This window comes from Castor canadensis, chromosome 7 (genome assembly GCF_047511655.1).
Source record: "Castor canadensis chromosome 7, mCasCan1.hap1v2, whole genome shotgun sequence".
NCBI lineage: Eukaryota > Metazoa > Chordata > Mammalia > Rodentia > Castoridae > Castor > Castor canadensis.
This window is the reverse complement of record NC_133392.1, coordinates 67260261-67280427: the sequence shown is the minus strand read 5'-3', so window position 1 is coordinate 67280427 and position 20167 is coordinate 67260261. Positions and strand designations below refer to the sequence as shown.

Sequence of the window (20167 nt, the reverse complement as noted above, 5' to 3'; positions counted from 1 at the left end):
CATGTCCTTCAGCTTCTTGCAAGGCTGTCCTCCCTGCCACCAACTGACCTGGTCTAGTGAAGGCCCCTTGCTTCCAGGAGAGGAGAGGAACTGCTAGGGGTGCTAGATGGTACCCCCAGAAAACTCTGGGCCACACTGCCCTTTGAGGAATTTCTCCCAGGTTCTAACTCACTCTAGCTGGAGCACCACACCATAGAAGGGCCACCCTGGCAGGCAGTGGCTTCCCTGTCCCTGCCTTCCTGCTGCCCTGAGTGTCACAGAGCCTGTCTATAGAGGCAGAACAGCAGGGTGGAGCTTCAGAGGTATACTGCCACAGGAGAGGCTGCCCAAACAGAAGATTGGGTGCCCCCACCTGAGAGGTGTGTGCTCAGGGACCATGGCTACCACCATGTCCCACCATTTCCCTGGAACTCTTGGGTGAGCTCTCCCCCTGCTGGGGGTGGGGGTACAGTTCCAGAAACTTGTCGATGGCCTCCTTCCTGGCTAGGTGAGTGTCTTGTGAAAAATGGCCCATCTTTTACCAAGCCTGTGGCACCATGACCAGAGCCTGGCCAGAGCTTCTGTAGACTGAGATCTGATGTTGAGGGTAGCAAGATACAGAGGGAGAAACACTGGATAGAGTTAGTGGTCCACTAACAGCAGGGCTATGGGCACGTCACTTCCTGCACCCAGGATCAGACAGAGATCCTGTGGGTCATCTGGCTCCCCAGTTCCACTGTCGTTTTTGAGAAACCTCATCCTCTCCTTTCTCACTAAAGCTTCTAAGGAAACGGTATTTTGGGGTGAATTCATTTTGGAGACCAGCAGTGGGAAGGAATGGGAAATGGGGAGAGGATGGAAGCTGCCTAATTTCCCAGCCTAGCCCCTCTGTGTATTTCCACCTCTGGCCCTTGGGTGAGATTATCATTGAGAGAAAAGTGGAAGAATCTTCTAGGGAAACCAGATGTTCACGTTTCAAATATATAGTTGTACATACATTTATTATTGAACATTGAGTATATTACAAATGTGATTAATATTCATTATAACAAATTCTTGATAGAATTAATACAAAAAGTTCCTTAAGTTTTAAAAGTTAAAAAAAGATATTTTGCCAATAGCAAAGTAAACAAACATTCCATACTGCATGAAAGTATGTGTGTGGGGTAAACCAAAGCTGAAATAATTAGCACTGATTCTGAGCTACCAGAGGCCCAAAGAGTGTGTGTCATGTGTCACTCTGAAGTTAGGAGGAACTTTGTATTCAAATTTTTTCCCAGCTCCTCCTGATTGTGAGACTAGGGGTGATTATAAGCTGACTCCAGGGTTTCTACTGTCTCCTTCACCCTTTAGTCTGCGGGTGGGAACCTTAGATCTTTCTGAGTGTGTTTTGAGTAGGGGCTACTATTTCCTGTTCCACTGTGGCCTGTGTATGTCTCCTGCATCCTTTCACTTGGGATAGGGAGCCCTGCACAGAGATGCCAGGTTCAGTGCCTCTGGTGACATGTTCCTGTTTTGCAACCTTAAAGCTGGAGTGGAGCTGTTCTTGCAGTAGACATTCCTTTGTCATTCATCATCTCCCCTGTTTTCTAAGAATCACACAAGCATGAGGGGGCGGGGGGGCTTCCACCCAGGACTTCTAAGTTTTGATTTGAAATTTTATGGAGCCTATAACCCTCTATGGAGCTGACAAGATACAAGTTCTTCAAATTTCTACTTTTTAAATGAATTGAGATAGATGCACAGTATTCACCAGCAATAATACTGGAGTCTTTCATCTTTAAAAATAGCTTGGAGTGCCAGATTATATAGAAACCAGTATTGCAGACATGGGGAGAAGCTATGACCAAAACCTGCCCCTTCACTGCCTTGAATCATTGTTTTGTCATGAGAACTCTTTAAAGTATTGCGTGGACTCTGTAAGATATAAACCAGCTAAGTGGCAGGGTAGGGCCTGAACAAAACACTCCTTGGGAGGCATTCCACCAGGCTGAGACCATGGCTAAGAGCAGTTACAGTTCTGCTCCACACTTATGTGGGGCTGAGAGAGTCTGCCTTGGTCCCCTCACCTAGCATCTGTGTGCAGGAGTGGGTGTGCTGCTTCTCAGAGCCTGAGTCCCATCTCCACACTGATAGGAGGCTGCTTCCAGTCCAGAAGACTCATTCACCTCCTTCTCTGCCTGCCCCTTACCCCCAGATCAAAGACACGGTGACAATGGATGCTGGGAGAGCCAACAAGGAGGTGGAAGTCCTTCGAAAGCAATGCAAGGCTCTGTGCCAGGAACTGAAGGAAGCCCTCCAGGAGGCGGATGTGGCCAAGTGCCGGCGAGACTGGGCCTTTCAGGAGCGTGACAAGATTGTGGCAGAGCGCGATAGCATCCGGTATGGGTGCCCTAGGGCAGATTTGGGCTTTTGTCTGTCCCCGGGATGCACTGAGGTCTGTGGGGAGGGTCATAATTGTTCACCACTGGTCCAAGTAAGGTGACAAAGACCTCAGTGCCTTCCTTCTCATCCTGGCTGGCACACCAGCTTCACCTCTTGGCTTTAGAGTTTTCTATTGTGTCTCTTCTATTTTGCTTTATCTTAGGCATCCAGAGTGTGTGCTGTGTCCAGCCTTTTATCTTGGGAGGATTCTGGTAGTGAGACTGGTACACTGGAAATGCCTTCTTTCCATGTATTCAGGAGGCTCCTGTGTGCCAGGATCTTTGATCCCTTCAGCATGGAGACCTTGAGAGAGGCTGCCAGATGTATACAATCCCTGGGAAAGGCCTGAGGCAGCCTGGACAGGAGGGGTGGAGGGAATTGTGGGGGGACCTACCCGGTACACGAATGTGATGTCCAGGGCCTTAGCCAGGGCTGTGATGGGGCTTGCAGGGCATTTGTGAGGTCATCTCCCCAAAGTGTGGCATTGAAACGCAAATAAGAGGAGGGACAGGCACTGCAAATGGAGGGAGTCTGTGTGGGACGCTCAGCAGGGGATTGTGGGTGTACTTGGGGCTTGTCACGAGAGTCAAGGAGGAAGGCTGATAAGGTCCCCGAGGGCAAGTGGTGAGGGCCTCAAAAGGGATGCCAAGGGGTATGAATGTGCTACTAGGCTGGGGGAGAACCAGGCGGGCTGTGGTGGTGATGTAAGGAGTTGGCCGTTGAGGGCATTTTGGAAGGTCCCCTGTGATTATGCAGGAGAGAGACCAGTGCTCCTGGGGGCTGAGCAAGAGGGGGATGGTCAGGCCCTTCCATTGGAGAGAGCTGTGTGCCTAGTGTGGCATGTAGGCAACATGGAGGCCTGGCGGGGGCTTATTGTCTGCTCTTGCTCCAGCTTGTTCTACATGTCCTCCAGAGGGCGGTCCTGGCCCTGGCTGGGCTCTGGGCGAGGCAGGGGAGTGTTGGGGCTGTGGGGGGCTAGAGACTAGCCTTCTGGGCATACTCCTACTCTCCCCCACATTGCTAGTTCATAAATCCCCACCTCCTCTGGGTGGCCTGGGGTCTCCTCCATTGCACCTGCCTGGAGCTCAGGGCTGCAGTGGGTGAGGACTGAGTGTCTCTCATCCTGGTGGGAGGGTGGGGTGGGAGGATGGCTCTAGAAAGCCTGTGTGTGCACAGTTGAGACATTTGGTGGGTGCTGGAGTATGAAGTTCTACGAGGTGGGCTGCGGGCTTCACTGAAGATCCCATGTTAGAATAGTGAGTATGTGCAGGGAGTGGGGGGGCAGGGTCCTCAACCTGAGGTGTGGCAAGGGTGATACAGGATGAGCAGCCAGCGGTCTTTGGGATCTGACACCTGGTGACTGGTGTGTCTCTCCCCTTCCCGGGTCACACAGTGGGTTGACCTGCATGGTCTCACCCCTAGACTCACATATACTCCTGTGCCTGTGAGGATGAGACGGATGCTCGCAGGTGTTTGGGAGTGCGGAGTGCCAGGCAGTTTGCTGCCCCTGCTTCTGTACCCCTGCCCCTCACAATGACTTTGCCCTGTGCCTTCTCTACCAGGACCCTTTGTGACAACCTGAGGCGGGAGCGGGACCGGGCTGTGAGTGAGCTGGCTGAGGCTCTGCGCAGCCTGGACGACACTCGGAAACAGAAGAACGATGTTAGCCGGGAGCTTAAAGAACTCAAGTAGGCCTGGGTGGGCACCTGCCTGGGGTGGGCATGGACCTGGAGCATGGTATCCCCTCCCCGTTTAGGCCAAGGTAGCCCTGAGTGTATTGGGCAGGGGCTTGTCCTTTTGTGCAGGCCTTAACATCTGTTCCTTACACTTGTTAGTCTGTAGGATGAGTGCCAATGCGATTTCCATGTTGACTAGAAGTTCTTAGACTGCACAGAAGACAGCATTGGCCCTTTGATAAGCCCATGGAGATGGGGCAGGCACCATGTGCCAAGGCACATGGGAAAGAAGGTCCCTCCTCCCAGGCAGTCCATTTGGGCACAGGCATGCAGACAGCATCCACCATTTATTCCCCCTTCTATCCATTCACTTATTTCATAAAGATTTATTGAGTACCCACTTTGTTTGGGCAGGAACCCATGAATGACATGGTACTAAACAAGCAGATAAAGCCATTGCCCTCATGGTGCTCACAGTGCCCAGGAGGAGAGAGACTAAGGGCAGACCCATCACAGACAAGTCCATCAACAAATAAAGATAATGACAGATTGGCCATGAGTGTTTTCAAGGAAATTTTAACTACTGCTTGGTAATCCGCTCTGCTTATGTTATGTGGATGCCAATATTGTTTGCAGTGTTTGGCACCCTTTCTTTGCTCCCACCATCCTCCCAGAGGGCCATTTAAACACTTGGTGGCCCTTAGCAGTGGATTAAAAAAATCTACAGTTCAGAGCTTAAAAGTAGAAATTGGTGGAACCTAATAACCATCATGTAGTCTAGAACCATTGGAAAGCAGTGGCTCTGTCCATTCTGTGACATTTGCTGAGCTGATTTGTATGCGTTTTCAGGGAGGGGGCAGTGCGTAACTCATGTGTGCAAGTCCGAGTGTGCCGTCCTTGCACACTGAGTGATTCCTTTCAGAAGGGAGCAGCAGCTTCCCTTCTTCCTCATTCAATAAGATCTACCAAGATCAGCAGATTCATGTATTAGATAAGAACCCAGACCCACTGGAGGTGGGGCTTCAGCAGCAAAGTAACAGACTCTCCCCAGGAGCCCACCGTGGGTCTAGCAAGCAATCTGATCAAGGGTGGACTCTCTGTCAAGAGAAGCCTGGCACCTCCTGGGGGTGGTATTAGAGGTGGTTTTGCATCTTGCTTGAGCCAGAGTTGCCTGGAACTTCTGAGAAATCTGAGATTCTATTTGTTTGTTTAGCAATTTTTCACTTGTACCTCCTCTCTACCATGTGCTGTAACCAGCAGAGAGTTGGTGAAGGGTTCCTGCTGTTGTGCAGGAAGCCCCCAGTCTGTGGAAGCATTGGCATCCCACATGGTGACAGATGAGATGAGTGCAGTGAGTACCAGTGTAGAGCTTTTGGCTATGCCTCCTGGAGTGGGCTGGGACAGGAAGAGGACTTAGAGGCTAAGTAGCCTTTTAGGACTGGCCAACCAGAGTCAGCCCCAGGCAATAGCGTGAACGCAGGAGCTTGTCCCTGGGAGCAGGGACAAAAGCAGGTCACATGTGTGCCAAGAGCTCAGTGGGCAGTATGGATGAACTCAAGAGGGTAGCCGAAGCCCAGATATTAGAAAGAAGGGGTCACATGAAAGTCACTGGTGGATATGATGTTTTTGAGTCTTTTTTTCCTCTTTTAACTGGGTCTTCCTTCCCCAGAGCTAAAGTTTTAAATTTTGATGAAGTTCAATTTATTGATTTTTTTAAAACTTCTAATGGATTGTGTTATTTCTAGGAACTCTTTCTGTAACCCTAGAAATCAAAGATACTCTCCTATATTTTCTTTCTTCCTAAAACTGTTTTTGATTTGTTTGTTTTTTGCAGTGCTGGGGATAGAACCCAGGGCCTTGTACATGCTAGCCAAGCTGTACTACTGAGCTACATCCCTAGCCCTTGGTCTTTTGAGCCTGGGATATAGCTCAGGCTGGCCTCAAACTTGAGATCCTTCTGAGATCCTTGAGATTTTCACCCTCCCAAGTGCTAGAGTTATAGGCACGTGCCAAAACACCCAGTTTATCTAAAAGTTTTTTAGTTTTATGTTTTCCATTTAAATCTGTGACATATTTTGAGTTAATTTGTTTAGTTGAGGTTTGTTTTTTGCCATGGATTTTGGGCTACCCAGCATCACTGGTTGAGGATTGTCCTCTTGAATTACTTTTGTACCTTTGTATTCGTGTGCTGCCATTTCTAGGTCCCTTATTCCATTCCCTTGGTCTGTGGTCTGTGTCCCTGGCAGTGCACACGGTCTCCATCTCAGTTGCTTTACTGCAAATCTTAAAATCAGGTAGGGTGATTCCTTGCACTTCATCCTTCATTTCCAAGATGACTTTGGTTATTCTAACTCCCTTCCATGCACATTTGTCTGTCCCTCTATAAAAAAAATTTACTGACATTTTGATCTGGATTACAGCTTCTAGATAAGTTTGGGGAACATTTCAATCTTTTAGTTAAAAAAAAAAAAAGTTCCACTGTGAAAACCCACTGATAATTCAAGAAACCTTTGCCTGACCCTCCGCATGTGCATATTGGAAATGCAGTACTAGGAGGAAGGAGCCCCACTTAAATCTCAGGAATGTGCCCTTGGTTTGGAGCTGTGATTCAGGGAGATGTTGCACTGCCCAAAGCACCACAGCCCTGGCGCTCTCTGTTCACAGGGAGCAGATGGAATCCCAGCTGGAAAAGGAGGCTCGGTTCCGGCAACTGATGGCCCACAGCTCCCATGACTCCGCCATTGACACGGATTCCATGGAGTGGGAAACAGAAGTTGTTGAGTTCGAAAGGGAGACGGTGAGCTGCCTTGGTTGGCTGTGCTGCCTTGCTTTCCTGAACGTGAAGACTGTGTGGGGGAAGAGAGGATGGCCCCATGGCAGTGCTCCCATTTCACAGTTGCCAGTGTGGAGGGTCGGCTTCTCCTCCTGGGAGTGGGGATGCAGCTGCCTGAGCTGGGTTACAGCAGGTTGCTGTCCCAGGTGCTTGCAACGCACACGGAAGGTAAGGACAAGAGCAGAGCACCAGCAGAGATGCCAGCAGGATATGTGTCTGCAGTGGCCGGGGGGCAGATGGCTGCTATGCCTACACCTCCACCCCAGGGATGAGTCTGTGGCAGGTGGATTTAGGAGTCACGTTTCTCCTTCTGCATGGTAAAGTGCCGTGTTTTGACAGGAGGACATTGACTTGAAGGCACTTGGGTTTGACATGGCAGAAGGTGTGAATGAGCCTTGTTTCCCAGGGGATTGTGGCATATTCGTCACAAAAGTGGACAAAGGAAGCATTGCTGATGGCCGCTTAAGGTAAGAGTTGAGAAGGCCCAGGCCCTCCAATCTCCAGGGGAGCCAGATGGCAATAAAATGAGGGTATCCCAGCACCTGGGGATGCGCAGAGTCTGTATGAGGCCTCAGACCCAGCTGAGGTGGCTCTTAATGGAGACACTCTCAGGTGCCTCTGAATCTGGCCTTTCTCCCAGTACCAGGGCTGTCTTTTTCTTCCTGGGTAGCAAAAGACTCAGGCCTATTTGCTCATTCAATGAAATCGTGATATTAAAATAGCTTACACATTCCTTTCTACTTGCTTAAGCACTGAAGTTCAATAAGGAGGTGCAGTTATTGCCCCCCTTTACAGATGAGGACCCAGAGGCTCAGAGGGACTAGGTCCCACAGCTAGTAAGTGGCAAATCAGGATTTGAACCCAGGCGGTCTAGGTTCAGGGTATGCAAACTTTCCAACTGTACACTCCTGGAAGAGGAAATCTTTCTGAATATGGATGCAGAGCACCTTTCTTTCCTTTCTGACCCCCTGAGGGAGAGTGTGGCTACTGTAGTCCCCAAGGTCTACATGGGTGCTGATCTGGCTGTGCCTCTTCTCAGGGTCAATGACTGGCTGCTGAGAATCAATGATGTGGACCTCATCAACAAGGACAAGAAACAGGCCATCAAGGCTCTTCTCAACGGGGAGGGGGCCATCAACATGGTTGTGCGGCGGAGGAAATCCCTGGGCGGGAAGGTGGTCACGCCCTTGCATATCAACCTCACTGGACAGAAAGGTAGCAAGCCTGCAGGCGTGGCAGATGACCTTTCTGGTGGAGAGGGATTGCATGTGTTTTCAGGAGTATGTCATTTCCAGGAATGAGGTGTTGATGCCATTTTAATGCTGCCCTCCTGCTCTCCTGGCAGGAGGTCATCTGGGTTCCAAGGGTCTGGGCTGGATATGGTGCTGGGCTGGCCAGGGTGCAGCTTTCGACATCCGCTTTTAGTCAACAGAGAGGAGGGGGTGGGATAACCAGGTCAGGTCATTCATTGTTTCCTGTGGCTTGCAGATAGTGGCATCAGTCTGGAGAACGGAGTGTATGCAGCTGCCGTGGTACCTGGAAGCCCTGCTGCCAAGGAAGGATCTCTCGCTGTGGGAGACAGGATTGTTGCGGTGAGTCTCAAGGCCTTAGCCAAGCTGTCTCCCACACTTGGATGGGTTGAGCAAGAAGTCATGAGTTTATATTCACCCAGTTATGTATATTGTACATAGGACTATGTGAACATTAAATTTTTTTTACCCCTGATAGTAAATGGTAAATGCCTAAATAAATACTGTGGGCAATTAAGAACTGTAGAAAAAGTACCTCTCTGTATGGGAACTCCCAGAATGTGCCGCAGGGCAAATTCCCTGATGGGGGTTACTGGATGAAGGGCATAAGCACTGACCATTCCAGCCTCTGACTCCTGTGGTCCAGGAGGTTATGGTCCTCTCAGCCCTGTCTGCAGTGTGCAGCTAGCTTATTGCGTCACATCTTTGCCAGTGTAATTCAGGTTTGGAGGGAGCTAGAGTTTTAAAAAAAGCAGAGTGGGCACAATGAAAATTATTCACATGTGGGAAAGTCATAAAGAAATAAACAGATGACTCCACCCCTCCAAGATAACCACTCTGTAGATAATTTTTTAAAAAATCTTTTGACTTTGAAATAATGATAGATTTGTAGGAAGTGGCAGAGATAGTACAGGTAGGTCCTACATATCCTTCATCCCATGTCTCCAGTATCAAAGCTAACACACTGCTTGTGTGTGCACAGTTCCATGTGCTGTTGTCATAAGTAGTTTTGTGAGACCGTCACAGGCAGATCAGAGCTGTCCTGTCATCACAGAAGTCTCCCACTCCGTCACTCCTTTGTAGCCACATCCTCTATGCCCACTGCCTCTTTCTCTAACTTGTTCTCCACTGCTGTTAGTCTGTCATCTTGAGAGTAGTGTGTAAGTGGAATCACATAGTGTGTGACCCTAAGATAGTGCACACTGTCCTGTGAGAGCCATTTAGGTATTGTGTGTGCCAATGCAAACCACTTATTTTTCTGGGTGCTTCCCTACAGTATAGACAGATCACCACAACTTAGCTGTTGACTATCGCACATCCTTTTAGAAAAGGTTTGACCATGTCTGTAGGGAGTGTGGACAGAGATTCAGGGAGATGGGCTTGAGAGATTGTTGACTCTTTGTGAATAATGGCAGTACTTCATTTCATGTGAATTTCCTACTTCACAAAGGCCCCTCACAGCCATGGTCTCCTCCCCATCCTAGGCATATGTGTTCATCTGCCACTTCACACATGACAAAGCTGGAGCTGAAAGTTCTGGTCCATGGCCCACCAGCACATGGCCAGGTGTTTCCCCGGGATTCTCAGTGCTCTGGTCCCAGACAGGCTCCTTCCCCTAGAATGATGCTAAAGGTTGCATTACATTTCCTCAGCAGCTCTTCACCTGACTTGGGCCTTACCGGGGAGGGGCTTTCTCTCCTTCACCAACTCCTGGTTCTGGCACCTCACAGAACTAGGCCTGCTGTCCACATTGGAATAACAGGTGGGGCCTGAGAGCAGGACGGAGGCTGCCCTTTCAGCAGGCCTGACTGGCTCTCTGCTCTGCCCTAGATCAATGGCATCGCACTGGACAATAAGTCTCTGAATGAATGTGAATCTCTGCTGCGCAGCTGCCAGGACTCCTTGACCCTTTCCCTCCTGAAGGTAAGGGCCCTGTACTCTGCTCCTACCATTGGAGAGTGGGCAAAGCCTCAGCTCCCTGTGCCTGAACTACTGCTCCGTGTCACCAGGATCCTTGAAAATAAGGTATTGGTTTACAAAATGCAGAGTGTGTGTGAAGTCTGGCTGGATCCTGGTTGAAAACAAAAAACAGCCATAAAGGCCATGCTGGGGACAGTGGAGCACATTTGAATCTGGTCTGGCTAACTAGATGGTCTTAGATAATTATTAGCTTCTTTAGGTCTGATGATGGCTGTGGGGATAAATAGGAGAATGGCCTTATTTGAGGAAGTACTCACTGAAGTTGTTAGGGGTGAAATGTCAAGATATTTGTAACTTACTTTCCAGTGTTCTGCGATATCAATATAGGTATAGACTAAAGACAATAAAGACAATCTGGTAGAATATTGTTGAATCCAGTTAGTGGGTTTATGGACACTCATTAAACTTTGCTATAAGCTTTTTCTTCCCTTCCTCCCTTCCTCTCTTCCTCCCTCCCTTCCTTCCTTTCTTCCTCCCTTCCTTCCTTTTTTGCAGAAATGGGGAGTGAATTCAGGGTCTTGTGCTTGCTAGGCAAGTTCTCTACCACTTGAGCCATGCCCCCAGTCCATTAGTTTTTCTACATAATTGAAATGATTAATAATAAAAAGTTGGAGGCCCAATAGGAGAAGGGGACCAGGAACTAGAGAAAAGGTTAGATCAAAAAGAATTAACCTAGAAGGTAACACACATGCACAGGAAATCAATGTGAGTCAACTCCCTGTATAGCTATCCTTATCTCAACCAGCAAAAACCCTTGTTCCTTCCTATTATTGCTTGTATTCTCTCTTTAACAAAATTAGAGATAAGGGCAAAATAGTTTCTGCCGGGTAGCGAGAGGGTGGTGGGGGAGAGGGAAGGGGCGGAGTGGGTGGTAAGGGAGGGGGTGGGGGGCAGGAGGGAGAAATGACCCAAGTGTTGTATGCACATATGAATAATAAAAAAATAAAAATTAAAAAAAAAAGTTGGAGGCCCATCCATTCACTAGGAGATGTCTTCTAAATTACTTAAGTTATTATTTTTTAAGTTAAAAGACTTTTCAGGCATCATCTTAGGTTTTCAGAGCAGCTGGTCTGGGCTCTCTTATCCAAGACTCCCGTCCCCTCCCCACCCCTTGTTCCAGGTTTCCCCTATTATTTATAAGATGCATTCCTGTGAAGCTTTTTGTTCAGATGATGATACATACAACATTGATACATAGTTTATGTGAGGGTTCACTATGGATACTGTATATTCTGTGAGTTTTGACAAATATATAGTAATGTGTGTCCACCATTGCAGTATCATGCAGGATAGTTTCCTGCCCTAAAAATCCCCTGTGCTCTGCCTGTTTTGCTGCCACCTTTCCTCAAGCCCCTCATCCACCAATCCTTTTACTCTTTGCCTTTCCCAGAGTGCCTTGTGGAGCCATACAGTATGTAGCCTTTTCAGGCGGGCATCTTCATTTAATCACATGCATTTAGGGTTCCCGCTAAATGATAGCTTGCTTCTTTTTAGCCCCAGTTTGTATTCCATTGCCTGGGTGTATCATGATACATAATAGTTCTTTATGAGGGACGTTGTACAGGTGGTTGTGGACAGTGTTAAAAGTCAAGAGAATTTCATTGCTCTTCTGGAAATTCAAAGTGGCCAGGGCATGAGAAAGCATCATTTGGGTCAGGTATATACACATTTGTGTACCTTTGTATGTCTGTCTCTCTTAAAAGGTTGTGTGGCCTATTCCTGCCCATCGCTTCACTGTGGGGACAGTTTTTAGAGGCAGCTCTAGGTTCCACTATGGGGACAGGTTTCAGAGGCAACTCCAGGCCCTGCTGACTCACCTTCTCTTTCTCACTCTTCTGCAACTCCTGCTCAGGTGTTCCCTCAGAGTTCCTCGTGGAGTGGCCAGAACATCTTTGAAACCATCAAGGACTCTGAGAAGATGTTGACTTTTCGAGCCCATGGGACAGAGGTCCAGGCTCACAACAAACGGAACTTGGTACAGCACAATAATTCCACACAGACTGATATCTTCTATGCAGATCAGCTAGAAGACAGGAAGGACCTGGGCCTCCCTGGGGACAGCAGCTCCTTTCTACACAAGCCGTTCCCTGGAGGTCCCTTTCCTGTCTCCCCACAGGCCTATCCCAGTGCCTCTGATCGAAGCCTGAGCTCCTTCCGTTCAGATGCCTCTGGGGAGCGTGGCTGTGGGCTGGTGGACATGCGGAGCCGGCAGCCTCTGCTGCCCTTTGAGACTGAGGTGGGCCCTTGTGGGTCTGTGGAGGCCCCACTGGACAAGACTGAACCCGAGGGCTCCAACAGTGGTGGGACCTGGCCCAAGGCTGTGCTCAGCTCCACAGCAGGGCCAGAAAAGCTCTCTGTTTACAAGAAACCAAAGCAAAGAAAGTCCATCTTTGACCCAAACACTTTCAAACGCCCCCAGACACCCCCCAAAGTAGACTACTTGCTCCCAGGCCCTGGGCCTGCTCACTCCCCCCAGCCCTCAAAGAGGGTCGGGCCTCTTACACCCCCAAAACCCCCAAGGAGGAGCGACTCCATCAAGTTCCAGCATAGATTGGAAACTAGTTCTGAGTCAGAAGCCACTTTAGTGGGCAGCTCCCCATCTACCAGTCCCCCAAGCGCCCCACCCCCTGACATGGACCCTGAGGAACCCATGCATGCGTCACCCCCTCGCAAGGCCAGGGTCCGCATTGCCTCCAGCTACTACCCTGAAGGGGACGGGGACTCCTCCTACCTGCCAGCCAAGAAGTCCTGTGATGAGGACCTTACCTCCCAGAAGACAGATGAGCTGGGGCAGAAGCGCCGCCGGCCAAAGTCTGCTCCCAGTTTTCGGCCCAAGCTTGCTCCGGTAGTGATTCCTGCTCAGTGCCTGGAGGTAGAGCTGAGCCTGAGGTGGGGGGAAGCTGGCCATGGGAACCCTGCAAAGTAGCTCTGCATTCACATCTCAGGTTCATGCCTGACTAGCATCTTTGCTCTTGGCATGTACCTGGGGGAGTGGGCCGGGTTGGCAGGTGGATGCCACTAGGAAGCAGCCCCCACTAGGAGATAGAAAAGGGATGTGGCTGTGCATGGAAGTGGAATTGTGACATCAGAATGAACACATTCTTGGACGTAGCATTTGGCTTGCTTTTTCAGCAAGAAGCTTTTGAACTTGTACAACGAAGCCAGTTAGCATGGCCTTGCCCTGGAGGAGTTGGAGAGATGAGAGGCACACCTAAGACTCAGCCAGCAGCAGGTGGCCCGATTGTGTTGTGCACTGTAGTTTGCAGAATGGGAGATTGCAGGGAGCTGAGACCCTCCCAGGCACCAGTGCACACTGCACCTGTAGACACTGTGGAGGTGTGCAGAGTTGTCATATGCCAAATGCAGGCATGCCTTCTCACCTACTCCTACAGTGTTTATGTGAAAGATGTGAGCCCTTTTCTCTGTGGTTGTTTTCTGAAGGGTTTGTAAAGGAAGTCCTTCCCTTCCAGGCATGTAAGACAGTGTGACTGAACAATGACCTCTCCTCTCTTTACTTCCTATGCTCAAGCAGGTGGAGCTCACACATGGGGGCAGGAATTGGCTTGCAAAGTTACCTGAGCATTTCATTCTGCTTAGCAGACACTCCTTGCCTTTGTTTCTGCAGGAACAGAAGTGCAGCCTAGCCAGTGGAGAGCTTTCCCCAGAGGCTCAGGAGTGGTCCCCATACTCACCAGGGCATTCTGGCCGGCATGGCAATCCCCCACTGTACCCTAACAGGCCATCTGTGGGTGAGTCAGTGGGATGGACTAGGAGGAGGGTTGGCATGAATTTAGGGCTTCCTGGTCTCTAGAGAGGGGAGCCTGCTATGTGTCTTTAGCACTGAGTTCCAGAGAACCAGGACTTGCTGCTCTGTCTGGGACAGTTGCTCCTGCATCCATGTCATGCACTCTCCTCTTGCAGCTGCGGCGATAGGAAGTATGCAAGAGTCTCCCTTTTTATAGATAGGGAAAGCCGTAGCCAAAGCCACACAGCAAATTGGTAGTTAACTCTCCCTCTAGAGCCCTTTCCCTAAAAGCCTGTGGTCACCATCCTGGTGTATGGGAGCGGGCTTGTATCAGTGCAGGGCTTTCTGGGTGCTTTGGGGAGACCATTCTCACCTAGTCCATTTCTAGGCACCGTTCCCAGGAGCATGACCCCCAGCACCACCGTGAGCTCCATCCTGAGGAACCCCATCTACACTGTGCGCAGCCACAGGGTTGGGCCCTGCAGCTCTCCACCTGTGCCCCGTGACACCGGCCCCCAGAGCTTGCCTCCCAGGTATGCAAATACACCTGGCTAGCCATGCATGTGGCGCCTTTATTGTTTGGAGGCCCTCATTAGATATCCCTTCTGAAAAGTGACCAGGGGCAGTCTGCTGTCCTCAGTCAGTGGCGAGTGACTTCTAGTTCTCCAGGCATAGAGGCCTATGGGAAGAGAAGCCTCCTTGGCTAGTTGGGAAGGGGTTGGGTGGAACAGCACTGGGACTCTAGGGAAAGGGAACTTGGAGAGTGCTCTATGAGTTTATCATGGTGGAGTTTCAAAGGGTATTTCAAGAAAGGTGATAGTGATAGCAACTCAAGGTCTTAGGCACCATGCTCAGACCCTTCTGGGTCTCCGGTGGAGACCCACTGGAGGGTTTTAAGCAGACAAGATTCTCGTCATCTTGTTACACAGCCAGGGAAGACCTTGCTGGGACCTGACCACAGGCCAGCCTGATGTGGGTGGTCCCTAGACTCTGCCCACCTCTGCTTTCCTAGACATGCTATCATAAGTGAGACCCACTGTACCCTCTCCAGGGTCCTTAGTGCCTGTTCAACCCATCCTTGCCCATCTTCCTGGTCCATCAGGTTGCAGAGCCTTTCCCCATATAGCAGTCCCTTCCTCTCAAAAGAGTCAAATCCCAGTCCTATCACTAATATAGGGGGTGATACTGGCTGACCTTTCATATAGGTTCTTCTCCTGTTTTGTAGGCCCTTGGTAGATGCCACACACAAAAGTGGCTAGGGATAGTGTGCTGTCCTCAGTAAATGGCAAGTGGCTCCTCGGCCTCCCTCTTCCAGCTCAGGAAGTCCCAGGCCTGTCACTGTTTCTCCTCCTCAGCCATGCCTGCCCTTGGGCGATGTCTCCACAGGCCCTCACCTCTCTGTTCTCTCACAGCGTCCAGCACCAGGGTCGCCTGAGTCTGGACCTGAGCCATAGGCCCTGCAATGACTACTCTGAGATGAGAGCCTCCCATGGGTCCAATTCGCTGCCCTCCAGTGCCCGCCTCGGTAATTATGCCACTTGGACCCTCTGCTGTGGTGGGTGCCCAGATCTCCTGGTGGGCTGCACTCATGGGCCCCATCTCCCTCCTGGGACTCAGCTCAGCTCCTTCCCTTGAAGAGCTGACACCTTTTTGGGCTTGTCATGCCCATGGTGTGCTAAAAGCCATCACCTCTGCCCACACCCTTCTTTGGTGACCTTGTGGTTGCTTTAGATGATCCTGTGGCTAAAGCCTTGTTCCCTGTTCTGGCTCATGGGGCATTCTGGGATAATCTGTATGGCCAGTCACTTAGGGAAAATGTAACCCAGAGTATAGTATCATGTGCCCTGGTAAAGATACCCTGGATGAAGTCTTTGGGGGCTGGAAAGAGAAGGCAGAGCAGTTACCCTCATCACTGGTTCTGTTGGGTTTTGGAGCTGGCAGTGCCACATGTGCTCTTATTCTGTAGCAGTCCTGGCCTGGTCAGTTCCTTCCAACCCTAGGGGCCAAGTGTCTTCTCAACTCTTCCACATCTTGGCTCCTGTGGGGATGCATGGCAGGGCCTAGCTGTGCATGTTACCATCCTCACCGCTAAGTAGTAGCAAAGTGTGAGGGGTGGTTTTTAACTATGGGGTCTGACGCTTTGTCTCCTCGTGGAACAATAGGGTCTTCCAGTAACCTGCAGTTCAAGGCAGAACGCATTAAGATCCCGTTAACTCCAAGATACCCTCGGTCTGTCATGGGCTCTGACAGAGGTAAGAACTGAGCTCACCCTCCCGTACTTGGCCTGCTGTTTTGTTTTGTCCTTCCACGGAGTCCCTGGGCACAACTTCATCTAACCATCTAGGTTGTAGTCATCCCAGTCAGTCAGCGGAGGTTCTCTGAGCCAGCCTTAGGCCTGGTGCTGTGGGAATGGGAAGCAATGGGGCCCAGCATCAGAGCCCAGGCCATGTGGTTCAGTCCACATGAAGCCTGTGTCTGGATGGCAGAGCATGGCTACATCACCTCCTCTCTCTTGGCAGGCTCACTGTCATATTCTGAATGCAGCACCCCACCCCGGTCACCCCTGAGTGTTGATACCCTGTCCTCCTGTAGCCAGCCTCATACCTCAGCCTCCACATTGCCCAGGATTGCTGTCAACCCTGCATCCCTTGGGGAGCGGAGAAAGGACAGGTGAGTGTGCATGGGCATTGGGGCAAACCAGTGGGTGGTGCGTGTGGATAGCAGACCAGGGCTTATGCTAGAGAGAGGGCTTACTAGTGAAAGCATCAGGAGTCTAGCCACTCTAGCTTGGGTCACCTAGCATCCACTGGTGTCCTGATCAGCACATCACCTGTGTGTCCCCTGTGGCACTTGTAGTTACTGTGGCCCAGCATGGCCCTGGCAGGAAGGTGGATGGCAGGGACAGCGTGGGGTAGGCTCCTCTCACTCAGCATTGATAGCAACTGAGACTGGAGATGACCTGGAGGTGACGGGCCAGATACTACTTCCTGGGCCCATGTTTAAGCACTTTCCACATATTAAGTTATGAAAGCCTCACAATCACCCTTTGAGTATTACTATTATTAATCCCATTTTACAGATGAGAAAACTGGGTCCAGAGAGCTGGACCTTCGGGCCAGGTGTCCAGTTGCTTCCTCTGCAGAGTCCCTCACCCCAGCTGCCAACACACTGCACACGCCTCCCCCTTCTATGTTCTCAGTAGAACTTTCTAGGTCATATTTATATTTAAAGGCTCCATCTAGATCATATTTGACTTGAAAATCTGAACTTGTGAAACAAGAGATCCAGCAAATATTAGCTAGAGGATCTGAGGGGAGCAGAGGTACCCAAACCCTAGGTTGGCCCTAGGGGATCAGGCTCAGTCCATAGGAAAATGTCCACAAGTCATTCCCTATGTGACACACATGGGATTGCTGAGGGGTGGCTGGCCGGCCGTCATTCTGGCTTCTCATTGAGAGATAAAGACCTTCCCCAAGTGAAGTGCGTCCTTAATCATAGGAAGGGCTTGGTCACTTGCCATCAAGCAGCTGCTCAGCTCCCTGCGGTGGACACAGAGCCAGGAACTGCTTGGAGAGAAAAAGTGTGAGCGGTTTGTGCCCTCATGCTGCTTACACCATCAGACACAAGTTAACCTGAGTGACCTGAGCAAGAGCTTACTAATTAATCCCAGTCCCTTTCTTGATAATGTAGTTCCCTGTCATATACTCATTACAGAAAATTGGGAAAATTAGAAACATGGAAAGACGAAAAATGCTACATACCAATTTATAATCACCTTTTGATACATACAATATATATTTTAATGCTTGTTTTACTTATTTATGTTATTTTATGTCCATAATCACATCTCCTTTAGAATTATGTTCTAAGTGATTTGTAATATTATCAGGACACTTTATAAACCTGTTTTCAGAGAAGCCATGTTGTGCTAAGAAAACAGCATTAAAAAAATTTAAACTGTTCAGAGGATTAAGAAGAAAAGATTACCTCAAATCCCTCTTGTAGAGATGCCCATTGTTCCATCTTGGTGTGGTCCTCCGTAGAAATCGGCCTGTGCACGAGTACAGATGTGTGTGTGGGTTACTGTAGTGGAATTATTCCCTTCTGCCTTTGCACTCCAGTGCAGGTCCTCTGTGCCTTTCCATGCCAGGAAGTACTGATTTATAGGCTCATCTATGGCTTAATGGCTTCTGTGTGGCTGTCATTATGACTTGGTTACCTGCTCCTGTATTGAGATGAATGTGTTATGTGGAGGTGGAGCAGAGGAAAGGGTAATCAGCGAGGGATGATGACTCAAGCTCTGCCCTCACCTGTGAGCATCACTTGGGACTCTGCCCCATTATCTTAGGTTGTGGTATGAGGATACCTGCCAAGGGTTCTTGCCACTCTAAACCACCTGACGCTCTAACACATGTTGAGCTGTGGAGGTGAGTGTGGATGCAGACCAGGATGGAGCTCAAGGGGAGGACTGCAGAGTTAGTGAATTTGGAAAGTGAGAATACCTGGGAGGATGGTGGAAAGCAAGGACAATTTAAGAATTTTAATCTCTGCTTATTCCAAGATTGCTGGGCCCTGAGCTGTGGAGACCAGGCTATGACCTGCTGAGCTTGTGAACTGCTCTGCCTCTCTGGCAGGGGTGTGTAGTTCAGGCCTCTCATGTGGATCTGTCGATGGGCTCTCCAGGGAACCTAAGAGATGGGTGTCAGGCTGGATCCCTCCCTCAGCCTTTGGCCCACTTTATCCTTCATGTTCTGGAGGAAGGAGGCAGGGGCAGGGCGGGGGTGCTGCTCCAGCCCCAGGGGAAGGACTTGGTATTCCTCTGTTGTCTTTTCTGTGTGTGTGTGTTGCTGGTGTCTGGGCCATCTTCCTTCTCTGAAAGTTCCTTTTCTCCTCTCTAACTTTTGTCCATCCAGGTGTTTCTTCCACCACAGATCTCTTCTGAGGCTGCCCGTGGCCACCAGGCCCAGGTCCTCCTCGCTGAGGAGTCTGAGGTTGGCCTGACATGAGGCTCCCATGTGCCCCTGCTCCTCGTGCCCTTGGGCATGGTGGATGACTCCCTGGCAGCAAGTGCATGATCACAGCCTTGCTGGGAGCCTCCCTGCTCCCCCCTTTTTCATGGCTTGGGTTTGCAGCTGCTCAATTTCCATGATTAGTTTGCATCATCCTATATAGCCAGTAAATATGAAAACTGATAGTTTATGTCATCTCTTCCAAAACAAGTATCATTCCAGAAGCCATCTCTTTTCGCCAGTGGGTTCCTTGAGAACCCCCTCCCCTGGGGGTTTGTACATTGCATGTCCTGAAGAAACTCCTTTCATAAAACAAATTTTGCTTGGTTTTTTTTTCCCTGTATCAATGTTTGTAGTTCTCTTGGATTGTTCTCTGTCTTTGATGCTATGTGTTTCCATGTTCATCTGGATGTGTGGTGTTTGTATTGCATGAAATTTCAAGAACGTATATCATTTGTCATACAGCAGCTGGCTCATCATGTACCTATCCAGCTATGTCATTATAGGAGCACCCAGGCGCCACGTCCTCTCTGCATATCTACTCATGTGCCTGATCTCACCTCTCCCGACGTGTTTCCTTTGAGTCTGAGTCTCTGAAATCTTTGGCTCTTTTTCCAAGGCCTTATGTGGAGGAACCACGCCATGTGAAGGTGCAGAAGGGCCCAGAGCCACTGGGCATCTCCATTGTGAGTGGAGAGAAGGGTGGTATCTATGTCTCCAAGGTGACCGCAGGGAGCATTGCCCACCAGGCCGGCCTTGAGTATGGGGACCAGTTACTTGAGGTAAGAGGGAGTGGCCCTTCTTCTCTTCCTCCTCTCCTCTTCTCCTGAAAAAGTAGTGCTCCCAAGTCTGTGTCCACAGCCTCAGCCTCTGCCCCATCACTGAGCTCACCCTGGGTGTCTCCCCAGTTCAATGGAATAAACCTGCGGAGTGCCACCGAACAGCAGGCCCGGCTCATCATTGGGCAGCAGTGTGACACCATCACTATCCTGGCCCAGTATAACCCTCATATGCACCAACTCAGCAGCCACTCCCGCTCCAGGTGAGCTTTGGGCCCTCCCAGGGGCCATCTGGGCTAGGGCTGAGAGGTAGATGCTCACTGTGGGGAACTCAGGACACCAGTTGCAAGTTGTGGGATTCTGCTGCTGGTAAGGGGAGTTGAGTAGCCTTGGGTTATGAAAAAGAGCATATATAGAGAGGATGTCTCCTCCTGAAATGAGATAGGGAAACAGATGGCCAGGATCCCACTGTCTGGAGGGGGCCTGTGGTAG

At 50.0% G+C, this 20167-nt stretch overlaps 1 protein-coding gene across 9 annotated transcripts in view; it reads left to right on the top strand.

The window, feature by feature from the left end:
• Dlg5 (discs large MAGUK scaffold protein 5) overlaps positions 1-20167 on the top strand; it is a 115826-nt gene that overhangs the window by 75690 nt on the left and 19969 nt on the right. For 5 of the 9 annotated variants that reach the window (XM_074079275.1, XM_074079272.1, XM_074079274.1 and 2 more), the window contains 16 exons: positions 2177-2361; positions 3966-4091; positions 6281-6373; positions 6744-6876; positions 7252-7379; positions 7952-8127; positions 8401-8504; positions 9993-10085; positions 11995-13014; positions 13768-13891; positions 14276-14420; positions 15300-15412; positions 16050-16139; positions 16407-16557; positions 19516-19678; positions 19805-19938. In XM_074079275.1, coding sequence (XP_073935376.1) covers positions 2177-2361; positions 3966-4091; positions 6281-6373; positions 6744-6876; positions 7252-7379; positions 7952-8127; positions 8401-8504; positions 9993-10085; positions 11995-13014; positions 13768-13891; positions 14276-14420; positions 15300-15412; positions 16050-16139; positions 16407-16557; positions 19516-19678; positions 19805-19938 — 2978 coding nt within the window. The remainder of the gene's footprint in view (positions 1-2176; positions 2362-3965; positions 4092-6280; positions 6374-6743; positions 6877-7251; positions 7380-7951; positions 8128-8400; positions 8505-9992; positions 10086-11994; positions 13015-13767; positions 13892-14275; positions 14421-15299; positions 15413-16049; positions 16140-16406; positions 16558-19515; positions 19679-19804; positions 19939-20167) is intronic. The other 4 variants (XM_074079277.1, XM_020157358.2, XM_074079276.1 and 1 more) reach the window with 3 other exon arrangements.